This window comes from Podarcis liolepis (assembly GCF_965112155.1).
Source record: "Podarcis liolepis genome assembly, chromosome: 3".
NCBI classification, from domain to species: Eukaryota; Metazoa; Chordata; class Lepidosauria; order Squamata; family Lacertidae; genus Podarcis; species Podarcis liolepis.
The window spans coordinates 20,927,498-20,951,664 of NC_139557.1; the positions used below are offsets into that span (position 1 = coordinate 20,927,498).

At 44.8% G+C, this 24,167-nt stretch overlaps 2 protein-coding genes and 1 long non-coding RNA gene across 3 annotated transcripts in view; 1 reads left to right on the forward strand and 2 right to left on the reverse strand.

Annotated features, from left to right (window-relative positions):
- Positions 1-4,357, reverse strand: TTC32 (tetratricopeptide repeat domain 32). Its single transcript, XM_083495807.1, has 3 exons — positions 4,027-4,357; positions 3,088-3,242; positions 1-367 (listed from the first exon to the last, which is right to left on the reverse strand). The coding sequence occupies exons 1-3, from the start codon at positions 4,164-4,166 to the stop codon at positions 240-242; spliced, it is 423 nt and encodes a 140-aa protein (XP_083351933.1). The 5' UTR covers positions 4,167-4,357; the 3' UTR covers positions 1-239.
- Positions 4,345-18,848, forward strand: LOC310703488. Its single transcript, XR_014524184.1, has 3 exons — positions 4,345-4,449; positions 6,337-6,572; positions 18,768-18,848. It is a non-coding gene; the product is annotated as an uncharacterized lncRNA (long non-coding RNA).
- The window catches only part of MATN3 (matrilin 3), a gene marked incomplete at its 3' end in the record, with an annotated part of 9,860 nt that continues 4,472 nt past the window's right edge, over positions 18,780-24,167 (reverse strand). Inside the window, exons 6-18 of the mRNA XM_083495516.1 lie at positions 23,859-24,005; positions 23,611-23,757; positions 23,156-23,302; positions 22,931-23,077; positions 22,703-22,849; positions 22,465-22,611; positions 22,232-22,378; positions 21,891-22,037; positions 21,668-21,814; positions 21,458-21,580; positions 20,779-20,907; positions 20,554-20,688; positions 18,780-19,015 (exon numbers count right to left, since the gene is read on the reverse strand). Of these exons, the coding sequence (XP_083351642.1) occupies positions 18,780-19,015; positions 20,554-20,688; positions 20,779-20,907; positions 21,458-21,580; positions 21,668-21,814; positions 21,891-22,037; positions 22,232-22,378; positions 22,465-22,611; positions 22,703-22,849; positions 22,931-23,077; positions 23,156-23,302; positions 23,611-23,757; positions 23,859-24,005 (1,946 nt within the window). The remainder of the gene's footprint in view (positions 19,016-20,553; positions 20,689-20,778; positions 20,908-21,457; positions 21,581-21,667; positions 21,815-21,890; positions 22,038-22,231; positions 22,379-22,464; positions 22,612-22,702; positions 22,850-22,930; positions 23,078-23,155; positions 23,303-23,610; positions 23,758-23,858; positions 24,006-24,167) is intronic.

Consider the following 24,167-nt stretch of genomic DNA (forward strand, 5'->3'; position numbering starts at 1 on the left):
CAAGGTTAATACAGTACTTTTAAAAAATAATCTGCTCTGTTACTAGAAAAAATCCACAGTACAAACAGGTTACACTTCAAATTAACTGACTTTAAATTTAACAAATTAACATAGTGGAGTGGGGTGGGGAAAATATGTGTGTTCCTATTACCAGGTAATCTAAGGCAGAGGAAATATGTGTGTTCCTATTACCAGGTAATCGAATCTCAAGTTTGTCCAGGTTCATCTGGAGTAGAATTTCAATAGTTTCTTTTTAGCTTTTCTTCTTTATCAAGAATAGTCTGCTTTAAACTCAGAGAAGCATCTTCAAACTTAGGGTTTAGCTCCAAGACCTTGTTGAAATCCTTCATGGCTTCATCAAAGAAACCTGCCTCAAAAAAGAAATGAAAAAGATGCTTTTGTCTTACTCTGCATATGACTATTGTACTATTTTTCTGTATCTCTTCTATGAATACAGTATATTTAATCTTGTTGCCCTGCAGAAACTGCAACTCCTTACTTTCATTGTCTCTCACAGAACCTCCTACAAAACCCAAATTTGTTGAGTTGCCCTAACAAATTTCATAAATGAATAATAATTATTTGCACGCTTTTGTTTTCCAAAGACACAAAAAGTGCACACCACATACTATTCCTTGGTATAGTGTAATGATTAATATACAGAATAATAAACTCTGAACTAATTTATTTTTGTATGTCTGTGTGATTGAGGCTTCAATCATCTGGATGCATGAGTAGACAGAATTACAATGTAGGATATAGAATCTATTAAAAAGCAGTTATGTCCCCCCTTGCCTCTGAGGCCATTTCAGTGCACTGTTCCTTTGCCTACAGTGGGTGTTTTCACCTCATATATTAGCGTAAAAATAAAGTGTTTGTGCAATGTTTGACCCTAGAATTGTGCAATGTTTGACCCAATACTAATCCTAATTCATAGGCCCAATAAGACAAAGCAATGGGTATTACAGTGCAATTGTGTAGACTTGTGTTTAGGAACTATCCAAATGCTTGAGTAAACCATTTACATGTACAGTAGAAGTATACCAGATTGAGCAGGAGATTAAGCAAGGTTTCAGTCACTGCCATCATACTTGGAACTGATCTATTTCTGATACATTAGTTTGAATCTTCTTCATAAAACTTTTACTTGTGTGCTGTGATTTATTAGATAAAGGGCAGAATCTTCAAACAAACAGGAAACAAAGCAGCTTTTACAAAGTCAACACACATTATGGACACTGTGCCCTTTCAGATAGTGGGTCATTGTGTTCTAGGGTCAAACATTGCACAAACACTTTATTTTTACAGTACTGCATTTCTAAAGTGGAATCTTTAGGGAATATGGTGTTATGTAAACCCAAGGGAAATCACGAAATGTGCTGCTACAGTTTTGCATTACCTTTTTATTCCATTTGTTAAAGGGGATGTGTTGGCATTCAGAAGGGGGGCTTACTCTGTGTTCTGCTGAAATCTGGGTTTCCTCAGTGGAAGGACTGATGATGGCAACAAGGTTTCTGGAAAGACTGCTCACCTACACTAGCAATAAGCCATGGGTCAGCAAACTAAGGCTCATGGGCCGGATCAGGCCCAATTGCCTTCTAAATCCGGCCCACGGAAGGTCCGGGAATCACCGCATGGATCGCCAGCGAGCGAGTTCTTTCCCTCCTCTCTCCCTCCCTCTCCCTCACACGGCGGCAGCAGTGCCTCCTCCCTCCTCCTGGCTTCTCCCCGCCCTGCCTAAAGGAGGAAGGGGGCTGGGCTTTGTTGGTGCCAGCTCCTCTCCAGAGCCCTTTTGTGCACCACTCATCGTCTCCCCTCCACCACCAGCAGCCCCTGCCACTCGCAAGACACAGGTAAGCAGCCACCGGGGCTCGTTTGGTGCTGTGGAGGAGGGGAGAGTCAGGAGGTGGCTTACCTGAGTAGAATGTGTCCTTTTATTTAAAATGCATCTCTGGGTTATTTGTGGGGCCTGCCTGGTGCTCTTGCATAGAATATTGTGTCCTTTTATTTAAAATGAATACAATATGTGTAGTGTGCATAGGAATTCATTTTTATATATTTTTCAAAATATAGTCCGGCTCCCCACAAGGTCTGAGGGACAGTGGACCTGCTGAAAAAGTTTGAGGACCCCTGATAAGCCCTGGCAGTGCACAACCACAGGAGAGCACTGGGTTTATGCTAGGGCAAGGAGCAGAAAATAGATACCTCTCAAATGTTTAGCAGCAGCAGAACCTCTGATTATACTGTTGAATATAAGGAAGCTGGGGCTAATCAGAAATTCAGCTCAAAACTAATTCCTGCACATAGAATTATTTAATTTTAAGTTAGAATTGGGACATGGGTGGCGCTGTGGGTTAAACCACAGAGCCTAGGACTTGCCGATCAGGTTGGCGGTTCGAATCCCTGCAATGGGGTGAGCTCCCGTTGCTTGGTCCCTGCTCCTGCCAACCTAGCAGTTTGAAAGTACGTCAAAGTGCAAGTAGATAAATAGGTACCGTTCCGGCGGGAAGGTAAACGGCATTTCCGTGTGCTGCTCTGGTTCGCCAGAAGCGGCTTAGTCATGCTGGCCACATGATCCGGAACCTGTACGCCGGCTCCCTCGGCCAATAAAGCAAGATGAGCACCGCAACCCCAGAGTTGGCCACAGCTGGACCTAATGGTCAGGGGTCCCCTTTACCTTTAAGTTAGAATTAGCCACTATTCTGTGGATCTTGGGATTGATCCTGCAAGCCTGAAGTCTGCCCTGATTAGGGAAGATTTTAATATTTGATGTTTTGGGTTTTTTAATCTGTTGGGAGCCGCCCAGGGTGGCTGGGGAAACCCAGCTGGATGGGCGGGGTATAAATAATAAATTATAGTGATGATGATGATAGGGTGCAGCCTCACATCATACAAGTGAAGCCTAAGAGCACTGATGTGCACACAAGAATCTTGCTAGACAGGGGTTCCTCAACAAAGTGGAAAAGGTTCCCAGAAGGTAGAAAGTTTTAAAGTCATCTGTCAAGAGAACCTACTCTGAATGTTGCCAATTGAATTAGGACAAAGAAATGCATTTAAATATCCAATAAGGAAAGCTTAGTTCCATACCTAGCCTATATAATATTAATCCTCGGTTATAGTATGGGACTTCAAATTCAGGCCAGGCTTCTATAGCTGATGTATAATCCTCCATTGCTTCATAGAAGTCAACTCTCAAATACTTGATCTGTCCCCTGTTGTTAAATGCTGTTGCCAGATCATGACTGATGAAAAGAAAGGGAAGAGAGTTATTCTCACCTACAAAGAATTGTGATGCCTAAACAGAAAATGACACAGAAAATCTGTCAAGATTATAAAAAATTAAGACACGGCTGCAATAAAGTGAGTCTTAAAAATTAGGTGAATAAAACAAAACAAAATTGCTTAAAATCCATACTTTGGAACTACAGGAAGAAGATGCACACAGTAGTCACAGATCTGTTGCAACATCTTAAGCAACAACCCAGGGCTAATCCTGTGCATGTTTACTCAGTACAGTGAGGCTTGCCTTTGAAGTAAAAGTACACAGAATTGCAGCCTTGGGATTGCTTGCAAATTCACTTCCTGTGTAAATGACACTGAGGTCTGTTTCCCAAATCCTCATGTCGTTGGCATTTAAATTCCACCCTTTACTCAAAGGATTGTAATGTGACGTCAGTAGTCCTCCCCCTCCTCATTTTATCCTCCACATCGACCCTGGGAGGCAAGTTTGAGGCAGTAGTGACTGACCCAAGGTCCCCTAGTGAGCTTCATGGCCCAGTGGGAGGATTTGAATCCTGCCATCCCAGATCACGCAGTCTGGTACTCTAACCACTACACCACACTGCCTCTTTCCTTTCCCCTCCTCCCCTTTTAAAAGAGAAAACGAAGGGAAGGGGCTGTGAAGTTCATTACTGCAGCAGAGACGTTGAATGATTTTGGATGAGGGGGAGAGAGAAAATACATAACAGCTTCCCTGCGAAACACACACACGATATTAATCTCGTCTATTGGAACTGGACGTCCCACCTGCTGGCGCATGCGCAGTACTCGATGTAGCTGCTGTACAGCTCTTCCGCCCTTTCGTACCGTTGCTCCCGAAACGCTGCGTGCGCATCACGCAGGACGTTCAGCGTAGGCGCAGACTCAGCTGTCGAGCCTCGGTCCATTATTATTATTATTATTATTTTAACGGCCGCTGTTCGGATGTGAGTTCGGTTCCCAACAAGCAGCTCTCCCTCCCAACCCGCCACAAAATATCTACCGTGGGAACAAAGCCCCCTTCCTTCCCTCGCGCGTGCGCGCCCGCCCGCTCGCGCCCAACTGTCCTTCGTGGCAGCCGTTGGGGCTGAGGCAGCGTCGCGCGACTCTCCTGCCGTGACGTCAGCGGGAAGGCCCCAACCATAGATCTATTCAAGAAATGAAGACTGCCGAACGTTTCGGAGCTTCCGGGTTAGTTTGAGACATTCGCTCCGATGGCAGCTAAACGGAGCACATGCGGTTTTTAATGGGTATGGGCTACGGAATCTTACGGGGAATAATTATTATTATTTTAAATAATGCTAATAGTATTTATGGCAGTGTGTGTTTATGTGTATACACATACACATAATTATACACATAATTAGTTATATATACACATATGTTAGTATAATTAGTTATATATACACATATATTAGTTATGTATATACACATAATTTTATATATATATATATATATATATATATATATATATATATATATACATATACATATATATATATATATATGCAGGTTTTGGTGTCTTCGGGTGTCTTCCCGTGTAAGAGTTGGGGTGTCTAGGCGACGTTTCGACGAGGTCTCACTCGTCATCTTCAGGCTGGTGCTTTCGGCTTCTTGTTACTGGAACAGAGCAGGATCTCAGTGTTTGAGTTCCTATAAATACTGTTGAGGGGGTGTGGTGTATAGCCTCCAACGTTCTGGGCAGAGAGGAAGTTCCCAGGTTAGTGTGCCTTTTCTTCTTTTGTTCCTTAATTACTTGAGGGATATCTTGAGTGATTTCTTGAGTGATATTCTGAGTACCACTTAGGTGGGTCATTAAGTGTGGATTAGTTGCTAAAGCTTTCGTGTCTTGACCTCTTGAGCTTGTGAAGAGTTTTTCTGAGAAGATGGCTGTACTGCACTTAGTTGTGCTCTGGCTTGGCTTCGTGTATAGGGGCGAGCTGTGGTTTTGTGCCCTGTGCCAGCCAGATCTGTGTAGGGATTGCAGGGAACATTATATATGCAAATAAATTGTAGGGAATTGTAGGGAACATTATATATGTTCCCTACAATTATATATGTTCCCTACAATTATATATGTTATATATATTCCCTACAATTATATATGTTATATATTATATATGTTCCCTACAATGCAATTGTAGGGAACATTATATATGCAAATAAAAATACAGTGGTACCTTGGTTTATGAACTTAATCCGTTCCGGAAGTCCGTTCTTAAACCAAAGCGTTCTTAAACCAAGGTGCGCTTTCCCATAGCAGCAGGGGACTCAATTTAAAAATGGAACAAAACTCAACAGGAAGCGAAACATGTTCTGCTTCCAAGGCAAAGTTCCCAAACCAAAACACCTACTTCCGGGTTTGCAGCGTTCTTAATCCAAGTTGTTCATAAACAAAGCTGTTCTTAAACCAAGGTACCCCTGTAATAATATTAATAAAACAAGTGGTTGGATGGCCCTCTGTCATGGATGCTATAGCTGAGATTCTTTCATTGCAGGGGGTTGGATTAGATGACCCTCGGGGTCCCTTCCAACTCTCACATCATAAAACTCTAAATTTTAAAAGGCAAAAATTTGGAAGCGACCCTGAGCAATACCTTCCAACATTTTCTCCTATGAAAATAGGGACGTCCCATTATCCATAAGGATAATTTTACTATTTCTACCCCACCCATCTAACTGGGCTGCCCAACACATATAAAAAACATAATTAAACATTTTTAAAAAACCATCCGCCTTCAGACGGCTTGTGGGGTTGGATAACTCTGTACCCTCCAAGATTTTTCTAATTAAAATAGGGACATCCTAAGGAAAAGCGGGACGTCCTGGGGTTAAATCAGAAACCAGGATGGCTTCTCTAAATCAGGGATGTGCCTGGAAAACAGGAGGCTTCTGCAATGCAGGAATCGTAGCAAAAGAATCTCTGATATATGGCCATTGAACCTCTGTTTAGAAACATCCAATAAATGAGTCCACCCCATTCCAAGACATTTCCACATTTCCGCTGTCCAAAAGCTCTTACCCTCAGAAAAGTTTTTTCCCGTGTTTAGTCGGAATCTCCTTCTTTCATTCCATCAGTTCAGGTCCTACCCTCTAGATCAGAAACGTTCTCTCCATCTTCAACGCGACAGCCCTTCAGATATTTGAAGATCACGATCATCACCTCTCAAGTCTTCTCTTCTGCAGGCTTAGCAATGCCTGACTCCCTCATCTGTTCCTCAGAAGGCTGGGTTGCCACACCTTTAACATCTTGGTCGCCCTCTCCTTACCCCAATCTGGACAGGGGCACTACACATACACAAATAAGCTTACAGGTGCGTATTCTCGCCCGAGTATTCTCGCCCCTCCTGAGCTGATCTGAGCAGAAGAGGATGAATGAGGAAGGAATGAAAACTTCCGTCCTCAACCAATGCAAAATGCATCCTCTGTATGTAGTTCTCACATGCAGCCTTTAAAAATCGCTAATATTCTGCTGATCAGCTGCTTGGGCAGAGCGTGGATTCAGTCTTCACCCAGTACCTGATTTGAAGGTGTTTTAGCTTTGGAAAAAACCACTCCATGTGCTGCTGTGACTGATCTGTTTGAGCATGGGTTGCCATCACAAATTCTTTCCTTCCAACGTTTTTGGAAACTTCTTTGGCCCAGTATATAGTGTCCATACAAAAAGAAGAAGAAGGAAGGCCTTGTGAAGTAGAGAGTGACTTCAAGAAACCAGAGAAAGTCAGGACAAGCATTCATTTTGTTTGTGTTATGTCTCAGACCTCGTTTATGTTAAGTAAGTGTCCTGCCAGATTTGAAGAAAAGATTCAGATCATTTCAGTTGCAGGAATGAATGAGTCATTAAATTGCCTTTTTTGTTGTTTCTGAGTTCATTCCGTCCTCTAACCACCTTAATGGGTTTCTAAACTTTTCAGACCATATCTATCAGGTGTGTAGAATCCCAGAACTAATACCATATGACAGGAAAGACATGTTGGAAGCTTCCCTTCTCTCCAACTAAACACACTGAAGCAGCATAATTTTTGCAGAAGAACCCCAAAACTCAACATTATAGTGTTGTGAGGGGTTTTTTTATGCAGGTGGTTAGGCTGTATGCTTGAGTCTCTTCTGTTTCCTGGGTCCAGCAAAGAATCAGTTCCTGAAATAGCCATGCTGTCTTCCTGGTGAGGTAATGGCCCTTGTATGTGTTGTTAAGGTAACAAAGGAAATGGCTCTGTGCCAGAGGACAAATGTGTGATGCTCCCTTTCCTCAACTGGTTGGTAGTTATCGAAAGACAGAAGCCAGAGTTGGAGGTGTGTGAGAGCTAGAAGCAGGCAGCAGGTTGAAGCATGTAAGGGAGAGACATGCTTGATTTCTAAGGAAATCCAAGGCTGTGGCTATGGAAAAAGCAAGGCCTTCTTGAGGGGTTAATGCTGTGAGCCCCTGACTTGTAAGCTCAGGTTCAATATCTGTGTAAGCGCCTGGAACCCCTGAAATCTCACACAGCTCTGAGATTGGGATGGCACGCAAGAACAGAATTGCTCTTTGTTCAGGGTTGCCATGTTTCAAAAAGTAAAAACCAGGACACCCTGAAAGTTGTTGAGCTTTTCTTTTACAAAAACACCAAAAAAAGATACTTATACAAGCATATGAACAACTTGCATATAAACGCAGACTTGCCATGCACAAATTCAATGATATTTGGAATCCATTCTTGCAAATACTGTAATAAGTTAAAATCTGGTGAAGTGCAATAACAACCTTGTAAAATACACAGTTTTGGTTTCCCCCCCTCCCCCCTTTATTTTTCCTTCTATGCGGGTTCTGTTTCTCTTTTTCTCTTTTTTATTTACATCTCACCATGCTCAGTGCACATATAATTATGTACTTTTTGAACTTTTAATAAAGATGTTAAAAAACAAAAACAAAAATGCCAAAAAACCACATTTTTTTGCCACATCTCAGGAATTCCCCCTGTACGTCATTTCTGCCCTTGAAATCCTGGTAATGTCCGGATGTATGGCACCTTTGTGCATGAAAACAAACAAGCTACTCTAATCAAAGCTCTGGTTACAGCTGTGAGTCATAACACTATCTGTTAAATTACCCCAGTTTACTACTTCACTAAACTGTGATTTGGATCCAGGCTAAGGCTCCAGTACACTTAACTGGAAGCATGTTTCATTGAACTCAGTGGAGCTCAGTGGCGTAGCGTGGGTTGGCAGCACCCGGGGCAAGGCAAGTAATTTGCGCCCCCTAACCCGTGGATTTGCGCCCCCTAACCCTAACCCCCAGATGTTGCGGCCGGTGCGGCCGGCCCCCCCTGCACCCCCCACGCTACACCACTGTTTCCTGGCAGTTTTATTCTCTTGGCAAACCGCTTTTGTAGCTGTCAAGCGGTTTATAAATTTTAGGATTTTTTTTTTAAAGGGCATTTTCAGAAAAAGCTGCTCGTGGCTCTCAGCTGTTCCCTCTCAACTGCTCGCTCCTAGTTTGTGGGAGGGTGGATTTAAGGCGTGACGGGGGGGTTTGCGTGCGAAGAAGGGCAACCTCTCCCCACTCCGCCGCTTTGCTCCACCCTGGCAGGCAGGCTGGCAGGCTGGCTACACGCGACGCGCTCGGAGAGGGCCTCCGGATCGTCCCCCGGGCTGGGCAAGGGCTCGTTCTCACGCAGCGGCTGTTGCGCAGCCTCGCCGCCGCCGCCGCCCTTGCTCCTTCGCGTGCGGGGAAAGGCCACCGGCAGCCCTGGGAGCGCCTCCCTCCGCGCCTTCACACGCAGCTGTGCCAGCCCAGCAGGCGGCTCCCATCCTCCCCGAGCCCCGGCCGGGGTAGCGGGGGTTGTGAGCCACCTGCAGGGAGCCGGGGGTCCTAGCAGGCTCCCTCGGAAGGTGGAGCGGGGCCCTCCTTCGCTGGAGGTTGGATGGCCAGCTGCGAGGAATTCTTAGCAGGCTCGCTCCACCTCCTCCTCCTCCCGACTTTGCTGCTGCTGCTGCTCGGCTTTTTTCCTCTACCGACGGCACGCTGTGCCTTGGAGAGGTTCCCGCTTCCTTGAGGGGAGCCGGCCAAACGCGCCCCCCAAAATGTTGCGCCCGGTGCGGCTGGCACCCCTGGCACCCCCCACGCTACGCCACTGGTGGAGCTTACTTCTGAGAAGGTATTCCTATGTGATGATTGCACTGTAAGTTTGTTGCATTTAGATTCCATTGAATGCTGTAGGGCAAATTTATCATCACTTAGTTCTCATTGGAAATAGTGAGTCTTAAGTGCAACTAACTTGCAGTGCTATCAGATGCGCAAAAGAACAATCTTTTAAGTTCAGTGGGCTGTCAGTCAAGCTGCAGCAGAATCAGCCAATGTGGATCATAGACACCATTGAGGCTGCAGCATTCAGAACCAATTGAAGTTCCTGAACTGTCTTCCAGGGACATGGAGTGAAATGATTCTATATTGAGCTAAATTAGCACGTGGGAAAGGGAAATTAACCCTACAAGTAAGATACTGACATAGCGAGATTGCAAATCCTATTAGTGCTGCTGAGTTTATTAATCATGTCACCAGTGGCTGTGCAGTTTTGAAATCCAATTACTGGCCCATTCACAAGTTTCCTTTGTTGTTTCTATTGGAACATATTTCAACCAGGATTTTTTCTCTCTGCAGAATTATCTTCTATAACCTAAGGGCCACAAAAGAAGCCTCAAATACACATTAGGTCATTCCGTCAAACAGGGTTTGCAAAAATAACTCTAAGAATGCCCAAAACCAAGCTGTAAATTATTCTGAAAATCTGAACAAATGTGAGCCTTAAAAAAAAAAACACCTCTCAGTCCTACCTCACAGAACTTTGGTCTGACTACCAACTTTTTGTTTACTATGGCAGTGACACATTTACTCTGAGCAACGGACCATTGCATAAGTTTCCAGACCCGGTTTGATACTCTTGCTTTTTTCCTTTTCAAAGAGTGTATGCACAACAGGCCTAGTCAAAAACCCAAATGGGTATGGCCTTGGAAATGAAAAGTAAAACCAAATAAAACTACTCTCCTGAGTTGACATGGCTTTGATAGATATTGTTGATGTCTTCTCTGGAGGCAGATGAGACCAATAGTGGGTCCAATAGTCAATAAGGTGGTTTTTTTTCTGCATGTGCTGTAGGGGGGGGGTAATGAGGGGCAGATGGGGCTCGTCAACCTGGGAAGGTAGCCCATCTAGGAGAAGGAAAACTCTTAACCTAAACCTCTGCTGCCTTGTGGGACATCTTTGGGAGAGAAAAAGGCTAAGGGGTAAACCCTACACAAATTCGGAGTGGAGTCTCTAAGACAGTAGGATGTCACCTTGTATTCCTCCTCCTGGCTGGGACGCAGGTGGCACTGTGGTCTAAACCAGTGTTTCCCAACCGGTGTTCCGCGGCACACTAGTGTGCCGCCGGACGTTGCCTAGTGTGCCGTGGGAGGGAGGCGGGCGAGTCGGGCTAATCCTCCGACGAGCTCCACCTCCAGACCCATTGCTCAAATCCTTTAACCCAGGAGGGCGGGGGGGGGGGGGGGAGAGAAAGAGAAAAAAGAAAGGGTGGAAAAAAAGAAGGGGAAGAGAAAATATTTTTTTAAAAAAAGGAAAGAGAGGGGAAAAAGCGAGGGATGGAGGAAGGGGAATAAACAGAAGGGGAGGACAATGAAGAGGGACGGGGCTTGGCAGGCAGCAGATAACTGGGGAGGGGGCGCGGCTGGCGGCGGCTCAAGGCAGGAAGGGAGGAGCTGCCTCGCGGAGAGTCTTGGGCTGCAGAGATTTCCCGTTCAGGAGCGCGGGAGGCCACGCCGTGGATGGGAATCTCCTCCTCCTCTTCCTCCTCCTCCTCCAGGAGAGAGGGTGGTCCGCCCCACCGAGTCGGGCCTGCTCAAGCGTGGGAGCCTATAGTTAGAGCTCAGCTCCTTTTCTTGCCTTCCCCGCCCCCCCACGGAGCACATTTTCCTCGCCCCCCCAACCCCCGCATGTAGAATAGAAGCCCTCCAGCCTCCACGGTGCACAAACTCTCCCCTCTGCAATGAAGCGCTTTGTTGCATATCTTTGGTGAGGTTTTTAGGCAGTCTTGGTGCACCTTAAATCAGCGCTAATTGCGCCTGGACGCAGTATTTACTTCCAAGTAGGCCCCCTTCTCCCCCCCCCCCCCCGTAGCACCTGACGTTGCTATTCGTATCATCAGGTTTGTTTGTTGATAATTTAATTGTTTTAAAAGCATCATGCTAAAGAGCTCTCTCCCACCCCCAGACCCTTGGGCAAAACAGAAACACACACATACACAAACACAAACACAGAGATTGAACCCTGCAGGTTTTATGAAATGAATGGATTCTGAATGCCTGTTTCAGTGGCTTGTCCGCCTTAGACTGCTGGGCCAGACACCTGTTACACGGTGCAGTCCGTAAGCTGTGAGCGCTGCTACCTGCCGCCGAGACCACGTAACGACAGTCTTGAAAGACCTACATTGGCTCCCAGTACCTTTCCGAGCACAATTCAAAGTGTTGGTGCTGACCTTTAAAGCCCTAAGCGGTTTCGGTCCAGTATACCTGAAGTAGCGTCTCCGCCACCATCGTTCAGCCCAGACACTGAGATCCAGTGCCAAGGGCCTTCTGGCAATTCTCTCACTGTGAAAAGTGAGGTTACAGGGAACGAGGCAGAGGGCCTTCTCGGTAGTGGCGCCCGCCCTGTGGAATGCCCTCCCATCAGACATCAAAGAGATAACCATTACCTTCTATGCTGTTACTATTTTTTTATTTTTTTTTACATAAGTAAAAAGTGACCTTTCCCCATCTGGCATGGTGGTGTGCCTCGAGATTTTTTTCATGAAACAAGTGTGCCTTTGCCCAAAAAAGGTTGGGAAACACTGGTCTAAACCTCTGAGCTTCTTGGACTTTCTGATAGTAAGGTCGGCAGTTCAAATCCGCACAACGGGGTGAGCTCCTATTGCTCTGTCCCAGCTCCTGCCAACTTAGCAGTTTGAAAGCACACTAATGCAAGTAGATAAATACCGTATTTTTCGCCCCATAGGACGCACCAAGTTTTTTGGGGGGGAAATAAAGAAGAAAAAAATATCCCCCCCCCAGCGCTTGTGGGGCTGGCAGCGGAGAGAAGCGCTCTTCTCCCCGCCGCCCACCTTCAGACCAGGTCCGGGGGACAGCGGGAAGACGCACTGTGCCTCCCCACTGTCCCCGGAGCTTGCGGGGCTGGTGGCGGGGTCTCCCCGCCGTCAGCCTCCAAACCACATTGGGAGACAGCGGGATGGTGGCGTTCCGCCTCCCCGCTGTCCCCCGACTTTGTGGGGCTGGCGCTGGGGCTCTCCAGGCTTCAGCGAAAGCCTGCATTCGCCCCATAGGACGCACACACATTTCCCCTTCATTTTTGGAGGGGAAAAGGTGCGTCCTATAGGGCGAAAAATACGGTCGGTATCGCTGCGGCGAGAAGGTAGATGGCGTTTCCATGCGCTCTGGTTTCCGTCACAGTGTTCCGTTGCTCCAGAAACGGTTTAGTCATGTTGGCCACATGACCTGGAAAGATGTCTGTGGACAAATGCTGGCTCCCTCAACCTAAAGCAAGATGAGCGCCGCAACCCCATAGTTGCCTTTGACTGGACTTAACCGTCCAGGGGTCCTTTACCTTTTACCTTTTTACTCCTCCTTCTGGCAACCCCCGCAGCTAAAATGGTGCCAGACCTATTGCTCTGCTTTCCTTTGGACCACATCAGCAAGGTCGAGAGCAGGGTCTTATCATCTGGGGAGTCCAGGACCTGCCCAGACTTGTGCCCCAGGGAGGTCACTACATTCATACCTCTTGTTATGTTAGCTTCAGGTTACGTCTTTTCAGGTTGCATCCCATGGTGACCCGGAAGTACCGGAAAGGGTTACTTCCAGGTTTCACCGCTCGCACATGCGCAGACGTGCAAAATGATGTCACACACATGCGCAGAAGCGGTGAATTGCGACCTGTGCATGCGCAGACGCGGGTTGCATTTATTTCAGGTTGCGAACAGGGCTCCGGAACGGATCCCGTTCGCAACCGGAGGTATCACTGTATATAATAATAGTTGTCTGTTATAAAATGCTGTTATTTGACAAATTGGATTCCTTGTTCCCTGAAACCATATAAATGTTATTATCTAAATAATCAAAATAGGGATAAGTTAAAACACACACAAAGAGAGAGAGAGAGAGAGAGAGAGAGAGAGAGAGAGAGAGAGAGAGAGAGAGAGAGATGCAGAGCAAAACCACTAATATGTTTGTGATAGTAGTTAATAAAGTATCTCTCAAGTTGTGAGTATTTGATTCATCCAAAGGTGATCTTAGGCAGTTTTATCTTGGAAACAGCAACCCTGGGTAGCTTTCATCAAAGACTGGCAGAATAAAGTATTGATTGAAATTCCAGCTTACCCAGGTGGCTTTGGGCATCATTCAAAAGGCATATCATTCATCTACATTGTAGACTCTGAAAGAAAACAAGGAAGTGTTGATGGGCGACCAGGAAGATTGGATTTTGATGCAGGAGAAACAGGGCCATGTTAGGAAGAGTAAAAACAATTTAAAGCAAGGAGGCACACATTGCAAAACAAGATAGTCCTAACCTCTGATCAAAGTATTGTGCAAGATAAAGAACATAAGAGGATCAGCCAGAAGAAGACTGACCCATCTAGTTCAGCATCCTTTTTCCACAGACACCAGTAGGGAGCCTGAGAGCAGGATCTGACCATAGCAGCACTCTGGTGATTCCCCATAACTGGCATTCAGAGTCCTACTGCCTCCAACTCTGGAGTGGAGAACATGGTCGCTGATAGCCTTTCTCCTACATGAATTTGTCTAATCCTCTTTTAAAGCCATTCGGGTTTTGCCATGAAAATTGATAGCCCTCTTCAGCAGAGCCAGATTTAGGTCTGATGAGGCCCTAAGCTACTGAAGGTAATGGGGCCCTTTATATGTCTAGCTGTCCTTCGTCAACAATGAATTGTCTCTGTTTTTTGTGTTGAATATACAGTGGTACCTCGGGTTACATACGCTTCAGGTTACAGACTCCGCTAACCCAGAAATAGCTTCAGGTTAAGAACTTTGCATCAGGATAAGAACAGAAATCAGGCTCCGGCGACGCGGCGGCAGCAGGAGGCCCCATTAGCTAAAGTGGTCTTCAGGTTAAGAACAGTTTCAGGTTAAGAACAGACCTCCGGAACGAATTACAGTGGTGCCTCGCAAGACGAAAAGAATCCGTTCTGTGATTCTCTTCGTCTAGCGGTTTTTTTGTCTTGCGAAGCAAGCCCATTGACGGATTAGCGCTATTAGCGGCTTTTAGCGGCTTATCTGCTGATCGGATCAGCTGATAAGCAGCTTAGCGGCTTAGAAAAGGGGGGGAGGGGAAAAAACCAGCAGGAACTCGCAAGACATTGTCGTTTTGCGAAGCACCTCCAAAACGGAAAACTCTTTCGTCTAGCGAGTTTTCCGTCTTGCGAGGCATTCGTCTTGCGGGGCACCACTGTAAGTACTTAACCCGAGGTACCACTGTACGCTATATGGTAATTTATGGACCTAATAGGTATCTAAAGCCATTTGCACCTAACAAAATATGTATTTTATCTTATATTTTGGAAATGTACATCCAGTTCTTTTTTCCTTTAAGTTTTTTTTGGGGGGGGCTAAGAGAGTGGGGTCCTAAGCTATAGCTTGTTTAGCTTATATGTAAAACTGACACTGCTCTTCAGGTGTGTATTGTGGGGGGGGGGGGACATGCTTAGAATGGGGCTGTACTTCTGGTCCCATACCTGAAGTCACATGGCCATAGCTGTCAACTTACAGATTTGAAAATAAGGGATTTTCCGGGCACAGGTATGTTCAACTTCTGAGCCCCTCTGAGCCAAAGGCAGAAAGCCCAGCCAGCAGCTAAATGAAGCCTCATCAATAAGGGACAGCAGCGGGACATGGTGCTGGGATAAGGGACTGTCCCGCCAAATAAGGGACACTTGACAGCTATGCACATGGCATCCCTCTGATGTCCACGGCTAATATGTGAACAATCGGAGTAGGAATCATCAGCACTATGCAATACTGAGAGTGGGGCCAGAGGAACCAGCCTCATTCTTCCAGTGATTCCCCTTCATGCGATGCACAGGTGAAGGTGGCTGATAGATGTGCATTTAACAAGCAGCCTCAGCAATTGCTATTATTTTGTGCCTTAGGTGCATTCCATGACAGTGAAGATAGAGAGCCAAAACCTTCAAATTCAGCTCACCTTATATTCCCTCTGAAAAAAGTACTGTGGGCCTTTCCCCACCACTTAGGAAAAAATGAGAAAACCAGGGGAGGGTCTTAAATTATTACAGAGTGAGGCAGAACAAAAACTGGAAAAATATGTGAATCAGAATCAGGTATTTCAAAGCCTTTTTTTAAAAAAATAGCCAGACCTTTTCATAAAATTGGCAGGCAATCTGTGACAGGAATTTGACGGGATACCCACAAGACAAAAACATTAATTATTTTGCTGTGTTTATGAAAAGTGGTGTTTGTTAAGTCTGAACTAGTGAGGCTACAGAAACCTTTGGCAATTAAAAAATGCAAATAGTCCTAGTCTCAGGTATTTACCATTCTGTGAAGGTGATGGATATTTGCCGTCTAGTATTTTTAACAGATGACACATGTAAGTTAGGATCCAAGCCACTGTGAAAAGGGTGTGTTTGGCTTATTATACATTTGATATTGTGTATGCTCATCTATTAGCAGAAAATACTGAATGCACATGAATTTACGTATGTGGAATCATGCAATTCAGTGAATGCACTTGGCTGATTTATTTCTTAAATGATATTCATATATTAAATGTAAACGTAACTTAACATTTAGGCATGGCAGATTAAATAGGGTCACTGATATTCCATAACAGGATATACACATAAAAAAGCGAAATATACTGACCGACAGTGGAGTTCTCAATGCAAGGAGAAAGCTACGCAGAGGCAGCCAAGTATTTTAGGGATAAATTGCTCTAGTTCCATGTTGAGGAAAGTTGTTCTCGAAGGTGCTACTGGAAGGAATTTTTTTTACAGTGGTACCTCGGGTTACATACGCTTCAGGTTACATGCGCCTCAGGTTACAGACTCTGCTAACCCAGAAATAGTGGTTCAGGTTAAGAACTTTGCTTCAGGATGAGAACAGAAATTGTGCTCCGGCGGTGCGGCAGCAGCAGGAGGCCCCATTAGCTAAAGTGGTACCTCAGGTTAAGAACAGTTTCAGATTAAGAACGGACCTCCAGAACGAATTAAGTACTTAACCTGAGGTACCACTGTATTTTGTTTCGAGGAAAGTTTGGTTCTCTCTCCTCACTTTTCCACCCAAATGTGGCACCTGTTCTTTTATCATGGCTTTCATTTCCATCCATCCATCCATCCATCCCTTCTGAGGTGTGGGCAACCTTCCTACCTTCAAAAAGGAGTAACCATTTCCAGGGGCGATCGTCTCCAAAACAAAAGGTCCCCCCCAAAATGGGCTCCCTTAAAGGTTGGCTTTTGGAAGCTAGTAGTGGGGCCTGCTGAGAATGGAGAGGGACAAAATGAGAAATGGGGTGAGGTGGTGCCTTGGAGGGGAGAGCTCAGCAGTATGACCAGTTATAACTTCGTTGTCCAGGTGCAACTTCTGTGTCTGCCCACCCAGAGGCTGGAGTTACTACTCCCCATGTTTATTTTATCTAATACAGTGTTACCTCGGGTTACGTACTTAATTTGTTCCGGAGGTCTGTTCTTAACCTGAAACTGTTCTTAACCTGAAGCACCACTTTAGCTAATGGGGCCTCCCGCTGCTGCCGTGCCACCGGAGCACGATTTCTGTTTTCATCTTGAAGCAAAGTTCTTAACCCGACATACTATTTCTGGGTTAGCGGAGTCTGTAACCTGAAGCGTATGTAACCCGAGGTACCACTGTACAGTCATACCTCAGGTTGAAGTAGCTTCGGGATAAATATTTTTGGGTTGTGCGCTGCGGCAACCTGGAAGTAACAGAATGTGTTACTTCCGGGTTTCGCTGCTCGCGCATGCGCAGTCAAAATGACATCACACACATGCGCAGAAACGGCGAATCGCGACCCGCGCACGTGCAGACGTGTGTTGCATTCACTTCTGGATGCAAACGGGGCTCCGGAACGGATCCCGTTTGCATCCAGAAGTACCACTGTACAAGTCCTGAACATCTTTGATAGCTGTGTGAGAAGAAACTTTTTTTTGACAGGTTTAACCTCCCTTCTTTAGTGCATCTCTCTGTGTTGACATTAAGTATCCAAAAATCAGAGACACAGAGCCTTTACTAGCAACGCTCTAGTCTACTTTCTCTCTTGCTTCAGTTTATATCTGTGCAGTTCATTTTTCCCACCTCAGGGTATGAACATATATTCACACACAGTTAGATTTGCCATACGTCTGGAATTTCCTAGACATGTCAGAAATTTATTCCGGCAGGGAGTTTGGAAAATCGGCAAAGTATCTAGAAAGATGTTGCCTGAAAAAAGCTAAATGACTTTTGTGTCCTGACTCTTACTTCTAGAAATATGACAATCCTAACTTAGTGAACAATAAGCAGTACATGTAGGGTCCCTGTGGGAAAATCAAAACTTGCTATCCAGATATAAAAGTATTTGTTTATTTTAAGGGCCTGTAACAGAGAATACGGGACAACTATTTTAAGATAAGAACTCGCACTGAATCAATGAACCATGGGCTAAGTCGCTTTCACAGTGACAAACAAATTTCCTTTTTTAATGTATTGTATACATTCTCACAGAGCTACATAGAAAAGAAAACTTTTCCAGAGTATGCTAATCTTTATTAAAATGAAAGGTTGCAAGATGTAAATTACATTAATATGCCATAGATAAATAATGTCAGGGGCTTTTAACCTTCTGCTGTACATTGTGTTTCATCCACATAGTAGTGATATTTGAGCCAGTCCATTCTGCTGATATATTTTGAGTCCTTCTGGATTAAAAAATGGGGTTTAAAGGGACCTGAATGTCATTTGGAGCAGCTTGTCCCACTAGATATATATGTCTCTAAGGGCAGAGAAATATCATTTAAATCGAAATCAGAGATAGGAGATAGCATTTATATTCTACTTTGCCAGATGCAGAAAAGTTTTTACAATACACCATACCAGCCACAACTATTTATATGGCTTTATCTGTACCTATAAATGGTTGGATATGAGAGGGGCAGATTTAGTTTTAACCACCGCATTCAAATATAGTTGTAGAAATATGCACTGCACAGTGCATACGACTATAAAAACAACAACATTGATTTTTATGCAGAATGAACTTTCTTTGATTAGACACAATTATGTGCATTACACAAGTGGCGTCACTACACGCATTTGCACTTTTTTTTTTTAGCAACAAAGCAATTCCTTTGAAATAAAAGCTTGCAAAGTACAATAGGCAGAAACTGTTTTTAATTGCAGCAGGTTCTTCAGCTCTAGACATGCTCTGCTCCATACTGGTATGCTTCTAATTTCTTGGACAGATCATCTAGTGGTCAACCGTTAAGGAACATATCACATTGTTGCAGATCAGATTTTGCAGAGACGTTTGCTACACGAGGAAGCACACAAAACAGCAATGCATCCACCACTGAAAAGATCTCAAAAGAAAGGATATGTTTTGTAGATATTGCCTCAAGGTATGAAGTGGCCTGCTTGTGAAATTTAACAAGTGATTCACATTTACAGGCCTCTTCCGTTGTCGTAGAAGGAAGACGGCTTCTTGCTATTCCTGAGGAGAAAATGAACCATATGCTTTTGGTTATCTATATATTAACAATATTTGTTACCCACTCTTCATTGCCATGGGACGCGGGTGGCGCTGTGGGCTAAACCACAGAGCCTAGGACTTGCTGATCAGAAGGTTGGCGGTTCGAATCCGCGCGACGGGGTGAGCTCCAGTTGCTCGGTCCCAGCTCCTGCCCACCTAGCAGTTCGAAAGCATGTCAAAGTGCAAGTAGATAAATAGGTACCGCTCTGGCAGGAAGGTAAATGGCGTTTCCGTGCACTGCTCTGGTTCGCCAGAAGTGGCTTAGTCATGCTGGCCACATGACCCGGAAGCTGTACGCCGGCTACCTCAGCCAGTAAAGCGAGATGAGCGCCACAACCCCGGAGTCGGTCATGACAGGACCTAATGGTCAGGGGTCCCTTTATCTTTACCTTCATTGCCACAGGCCATTTCAGAGCAGGGTACAATAAATAAAACATTAGTATCTAAACCAGTGGTCCCTAATTAGCTGAGTACTGCGGACGCCCTGTTTTTTAAAAGGCTGAGTCATGGACCCCCTTACTTTTGAAAATGTTGATATCTCTGTGGTAGGTTTTTGCTGTGTGAATGGTGCCACTATGCCCTCCAGCATGTCCCAGTACAAAACCAGGATGTGTGTCTTCCGGGCCGCACTCCCATGTGAGTCACAAGACCCATGGGAGAGCACAGCTCCCCAAAATGGGATGTCCTGAACAGAAAACCATTAAACGTCTCCATGACAGTGTTAGTATCTTCAGCTCACAGGCAGAGGTACCTGGCCTCCTCCTCCGGCAGGCTAGGTAAACAAACCCGGCGATTCTTCTCATTAGTCGTGAGAAGAACACACCCTCTGCTTCTCTCTCCCTCCCTGCATTCTCCCAGGGAGGAGAAATGAGACAGACAGGAGTCCTTTCTACATGTTTTATTCCTGTCACTCAACAGTACATAGAAATGTGACTGCACCCTTCAGTCTCCATTAGAAGAGTCACACACTCCTCCCCTGTACTTCCAGTACAGGTCAGATGACACACTGAGCTAACATCCGGTGCTCAGTACAGAGAATAGGCTCCACCTTTTCTCCAACAGTACAGCTGTAAACCACAACATCCTGTTTTGCATTCCAGCCATCTGGAGCTGGCTTTTGCCTTGGTGCTTTTTCCCAACAGACAGAAGATCTCATGATAGCATAGCTTTCCTCCTCAGTACATCTCTCTTCAAGGGTAAGCGTCGTCCTGTCATGCAGCTGTTACACACCACACATTTAAAAACACACACCCCAAAGAATCCTGGGAACTGTAGTTTGTTCGGATGCTGTGTGGGGTGAACTACAGATCCCAGGATTCTTGGGGGGTGAGTGCCTTAAATGCATGGCATGCACGCAGCCAAGGGGAGAGAGACCATTCCCAAGAAAAATGGCAGTAAGCCCACTAAGAATGCAGTTTCTCAACCAAACTGAAATATATACTGCGGGGAAAGAAGCAACACAATGCTTTTCCTTCCTGATGTATCGGCCAGATTCTTACTTGAGCATGTTTTCTTATCTGCATTCAAGGTGAATCCTTCATAGCACTCACAACGATGGGAACTGCCACTGGGAACACAGATTTGTTGGCAGTCGTGGGTTCCAGGAGCACAGACGTCCAAAGCTGAAGAATGAACTATTTAAAAAAGAGAGAGAATCGCGATAAATAGGCTTGCACCCTCCCTTTCTCATTAAATATATGCTGAATGAGCTGCCATATCTTTACTTGAACAGGTCTTCTTGTCCGGATTCAAGGTGTGCCCTTCAAAGCAGTCGCAGTGCCAAGAGTCCCCGCTGGCGACACAGATCTGTTCGCAGTCATGGTCTCCAGTTGTGCAAACATCCTTTTCTCTAGCTAGGGAGGGAGTTGAGATACACTGTGTAACTTGGTCTTCACAAAGACTCATTTACTTATTTAGCACATCCATATCCTGCCTTTCTATCAAGGAGGCTCAAAGTGGCGTGACCTGGTACAACCATTATATATATATGGAGAGAGAGAGAGATTGGTTTATAAAGACTTTTGTAACTGGGGAAAAAACAAGACACGCTAATTGAAAAATGATTTGAATCACCCTCTTGAGGTATTTAGAGAGAGTGGAAGTGACATAATAGCTAGGTTTGTCACCTGAGACATGGGGAACTCTCCAACTCAAATTGTACTTTAGCCATGACATGGCAAGGTATAAATAAAGTTTTGGGGATGCTATTCCCTCAGACCCAGCCCTCCTTTACCGGCAATATGGGAATAAATAATAACGACCTAGCTTACAAGATAGTTTTGAAGAACAATAAGATTATTCAAATGCAAATAAGAAATCACATTGCTGAATATTTTTAAACCCCAAAAACACAAAACCTCCCATCACGAAATGTGCTGGCTAATGAAGCTGCCAGATTCTTACGTGAGCAAGTCCTCTTGTCTTGATTCAAGACGTAGCCTTCAAAGCACTCACAATGCCAGGAGCCATCACTACTCACACAGATTTGCTCACAATTGTGAGTCCCAGGTACACAGCTCTCCCCACCTAGGACAGATAAGGAACTACATTAATAATTCAACACTAAACTTTTTTTTTTTTTAATGATAAAAAGACCCTCAGAAAATGTATTACGTGAAGGAGCCTCCAGATTCTTCCTTGAGCAAGTTCTTTTATCCGGATTCAAGGTATACCCTTCATAACACTCACAATGCCAGGAGCCACCGCTACTCAAACAAATTTGCTCACAGTTGTGTGTTCCAGGTACACAGTTCTCTTCACCTAGGTTGGATAAGGAACTATATCAATAACTAAATAATAATTTAAAAAAACAACAAATCTCTTCATAACGTGTTACCTGAGGGAGCCTCCAACTCCTTCCTTGAGCAAGTTCTCCTGTCCGGATTCAAGGTGTACCCTTCATAGCATTCACAGCGCCAGGAGCCATCGCTACTCACACACAATTGCTCACAGTCGTGGCTTCCAGATACACAACCCACTCCACCTAGGATGGATGTTAAGGAATTACATTATTAGTTGAATAATAAATGGGAACATTACACAGAAAACAGAAGAAATCTCACAAAATGTGTTACCTGAAGGATCCTCCAACTCCTTCCTTGAGCAAGTTAAGTAATAGTTGAATATTAAATTGATGAATTGCTTAGAAAACAAAATAAATTTCATGAAATGTGATACCTGAGGGGGCCTCCAACTCCTTCCTTGAGCAAGTTCTCCTGTCCGGATTCAAAATGTACCCTTCATAGCACTCACAGCGCCAGGAGCCATCTGTACTCACACACAATTGCTCACAATCGTGGCTTCCAGATACACAACCTTCTCCAGCTAGGACAGATAATAAGGAATTACATTAATAACTAAGTTATAAATTACTTTTTTAAAAAAACAAATGTCCTCACAAAACATGTTACCTGAAGGTGCCTCCAACTCCTTCCTTGAGCAAGTTCTCTTGTCCGGATTCAAGGTGTACCCTTCATAGCATTCACAACGCCAGGAGCCATCTGTACTCACACACAATTGCTCACAGTCATGGCTTCCAGATGCACAACCCACTCCACCTAGGGCAGATGTTAAGGAATTACATTAATAGTTGAATAATAAATGGATAAATTACTTAGAAAACAGAAGAAATCTCACAAAATATGTTACCTGAAGAAGTTTCCAACTCTTTCCTTGAGCAAGTTCTCTTGTCCGGATTCAAGGTGTACCCTTCATAACATTCACAGCGCCAGGAGCCATCGCTACTCACACAAAGTTGCTCACAGTTGTGGATCCCAGGCTTACAGGTCTCCCGACCTAGGAGAGGCATTAAGGAACTACATTAATATCGAAATAAGAAATTGATAAAAAGGCAAATCTCCACATAAAATGTGTTACCTGAGGAGGCCTCCAACTCCTTCCTTGAGCAAGTTCTCTTGTCCGGATTCAAGGTGTACCCTTCATAACATTCACAACGCCAGGAGCCATCTGTACTTACACACAATTGCTCACAGTCATGGCTTCCAGATGCACAACTCTCTCCACCTAGGGCAGATGTTAAGGAATTACATTACAGTTGTACCTTGGAGCAAAAAATACGGTAAATCTCACAAAATGTGTTACCTGAAGAAGCTTCCAACTCCTTCCTTGAGCAAGTTCTCTTGTCTGGATTCAGTGTGTACCCTTCATAGCACTCACAGCGCCAGGAGCCATCACTACTCACACACAATTGCTCACAGTCGTGGCTTCCAGATACACAACCCTCTCCACCTAGGATGGACGTTAAGGAGTTACATTAATACAGTGGTACCTCGGGTTACAGACGCTTCAGGTTACAGACTCCGATAACCCAGAAATAGTACCTCGGGTTAAGAACTTTGCTTCAGGATGAGAACAGAAATCACACGGCGGCAGTGGGTGGCCCCATTAGCTAAAGTTGTACCTCAGGTTAAGAACAGTTTCAGGTTAAGAACAGAGCTCCAGAACGAATTAAGTTCTTAACCCGGGGTACTATTGTAGTTGACTAATAAATGGATAAATTGCTTAGAAAACAGAAGACATCTCACGAAATATGTTACCTGAAGAATGTTCCAACTCTTTCCTTGAGCAAGTTCTCTTATCTGGATTCAAGGTGTACCCTTCATAACATTCACAGTGCCAGGAGCCATCACTACTCACACAAAGTTGCTCACAGTTGTGGATCCCAGGCTCACAGGTCTCCCGACCTAGAAGAGGCATTAAGGAACTACATTAATAACAATATAATAAATGATAAGAAACAATATAAATATGATAAGAAACCAAATCTCCACATAAAATGTGTTACCTGGGGGAACTTCCAACTCCTTCCTTGAGCAAGTTCTCTTGTCCGGATTCAGGGTGTATCCTTCATAGCATTCACAATGCCAGGATCCATGTGTACTCACACACAATTGCTCACAGTCGTGGCTTCCAGATGCACAACTCTCTCCACCTAGGGCAGATGTTAAGGAATTACATTACAGTTGTGCCTTGGATCCCGAACACCTTGGTACTTGGAGGTTTTGGTTCCCAAACAGCGCAAACACAGAAGTGAGTGTTCCGGTTTGCAGACGTTCTTTGGAACTTGAATGTCCGAAGGGGCTTTTGCAGCTTC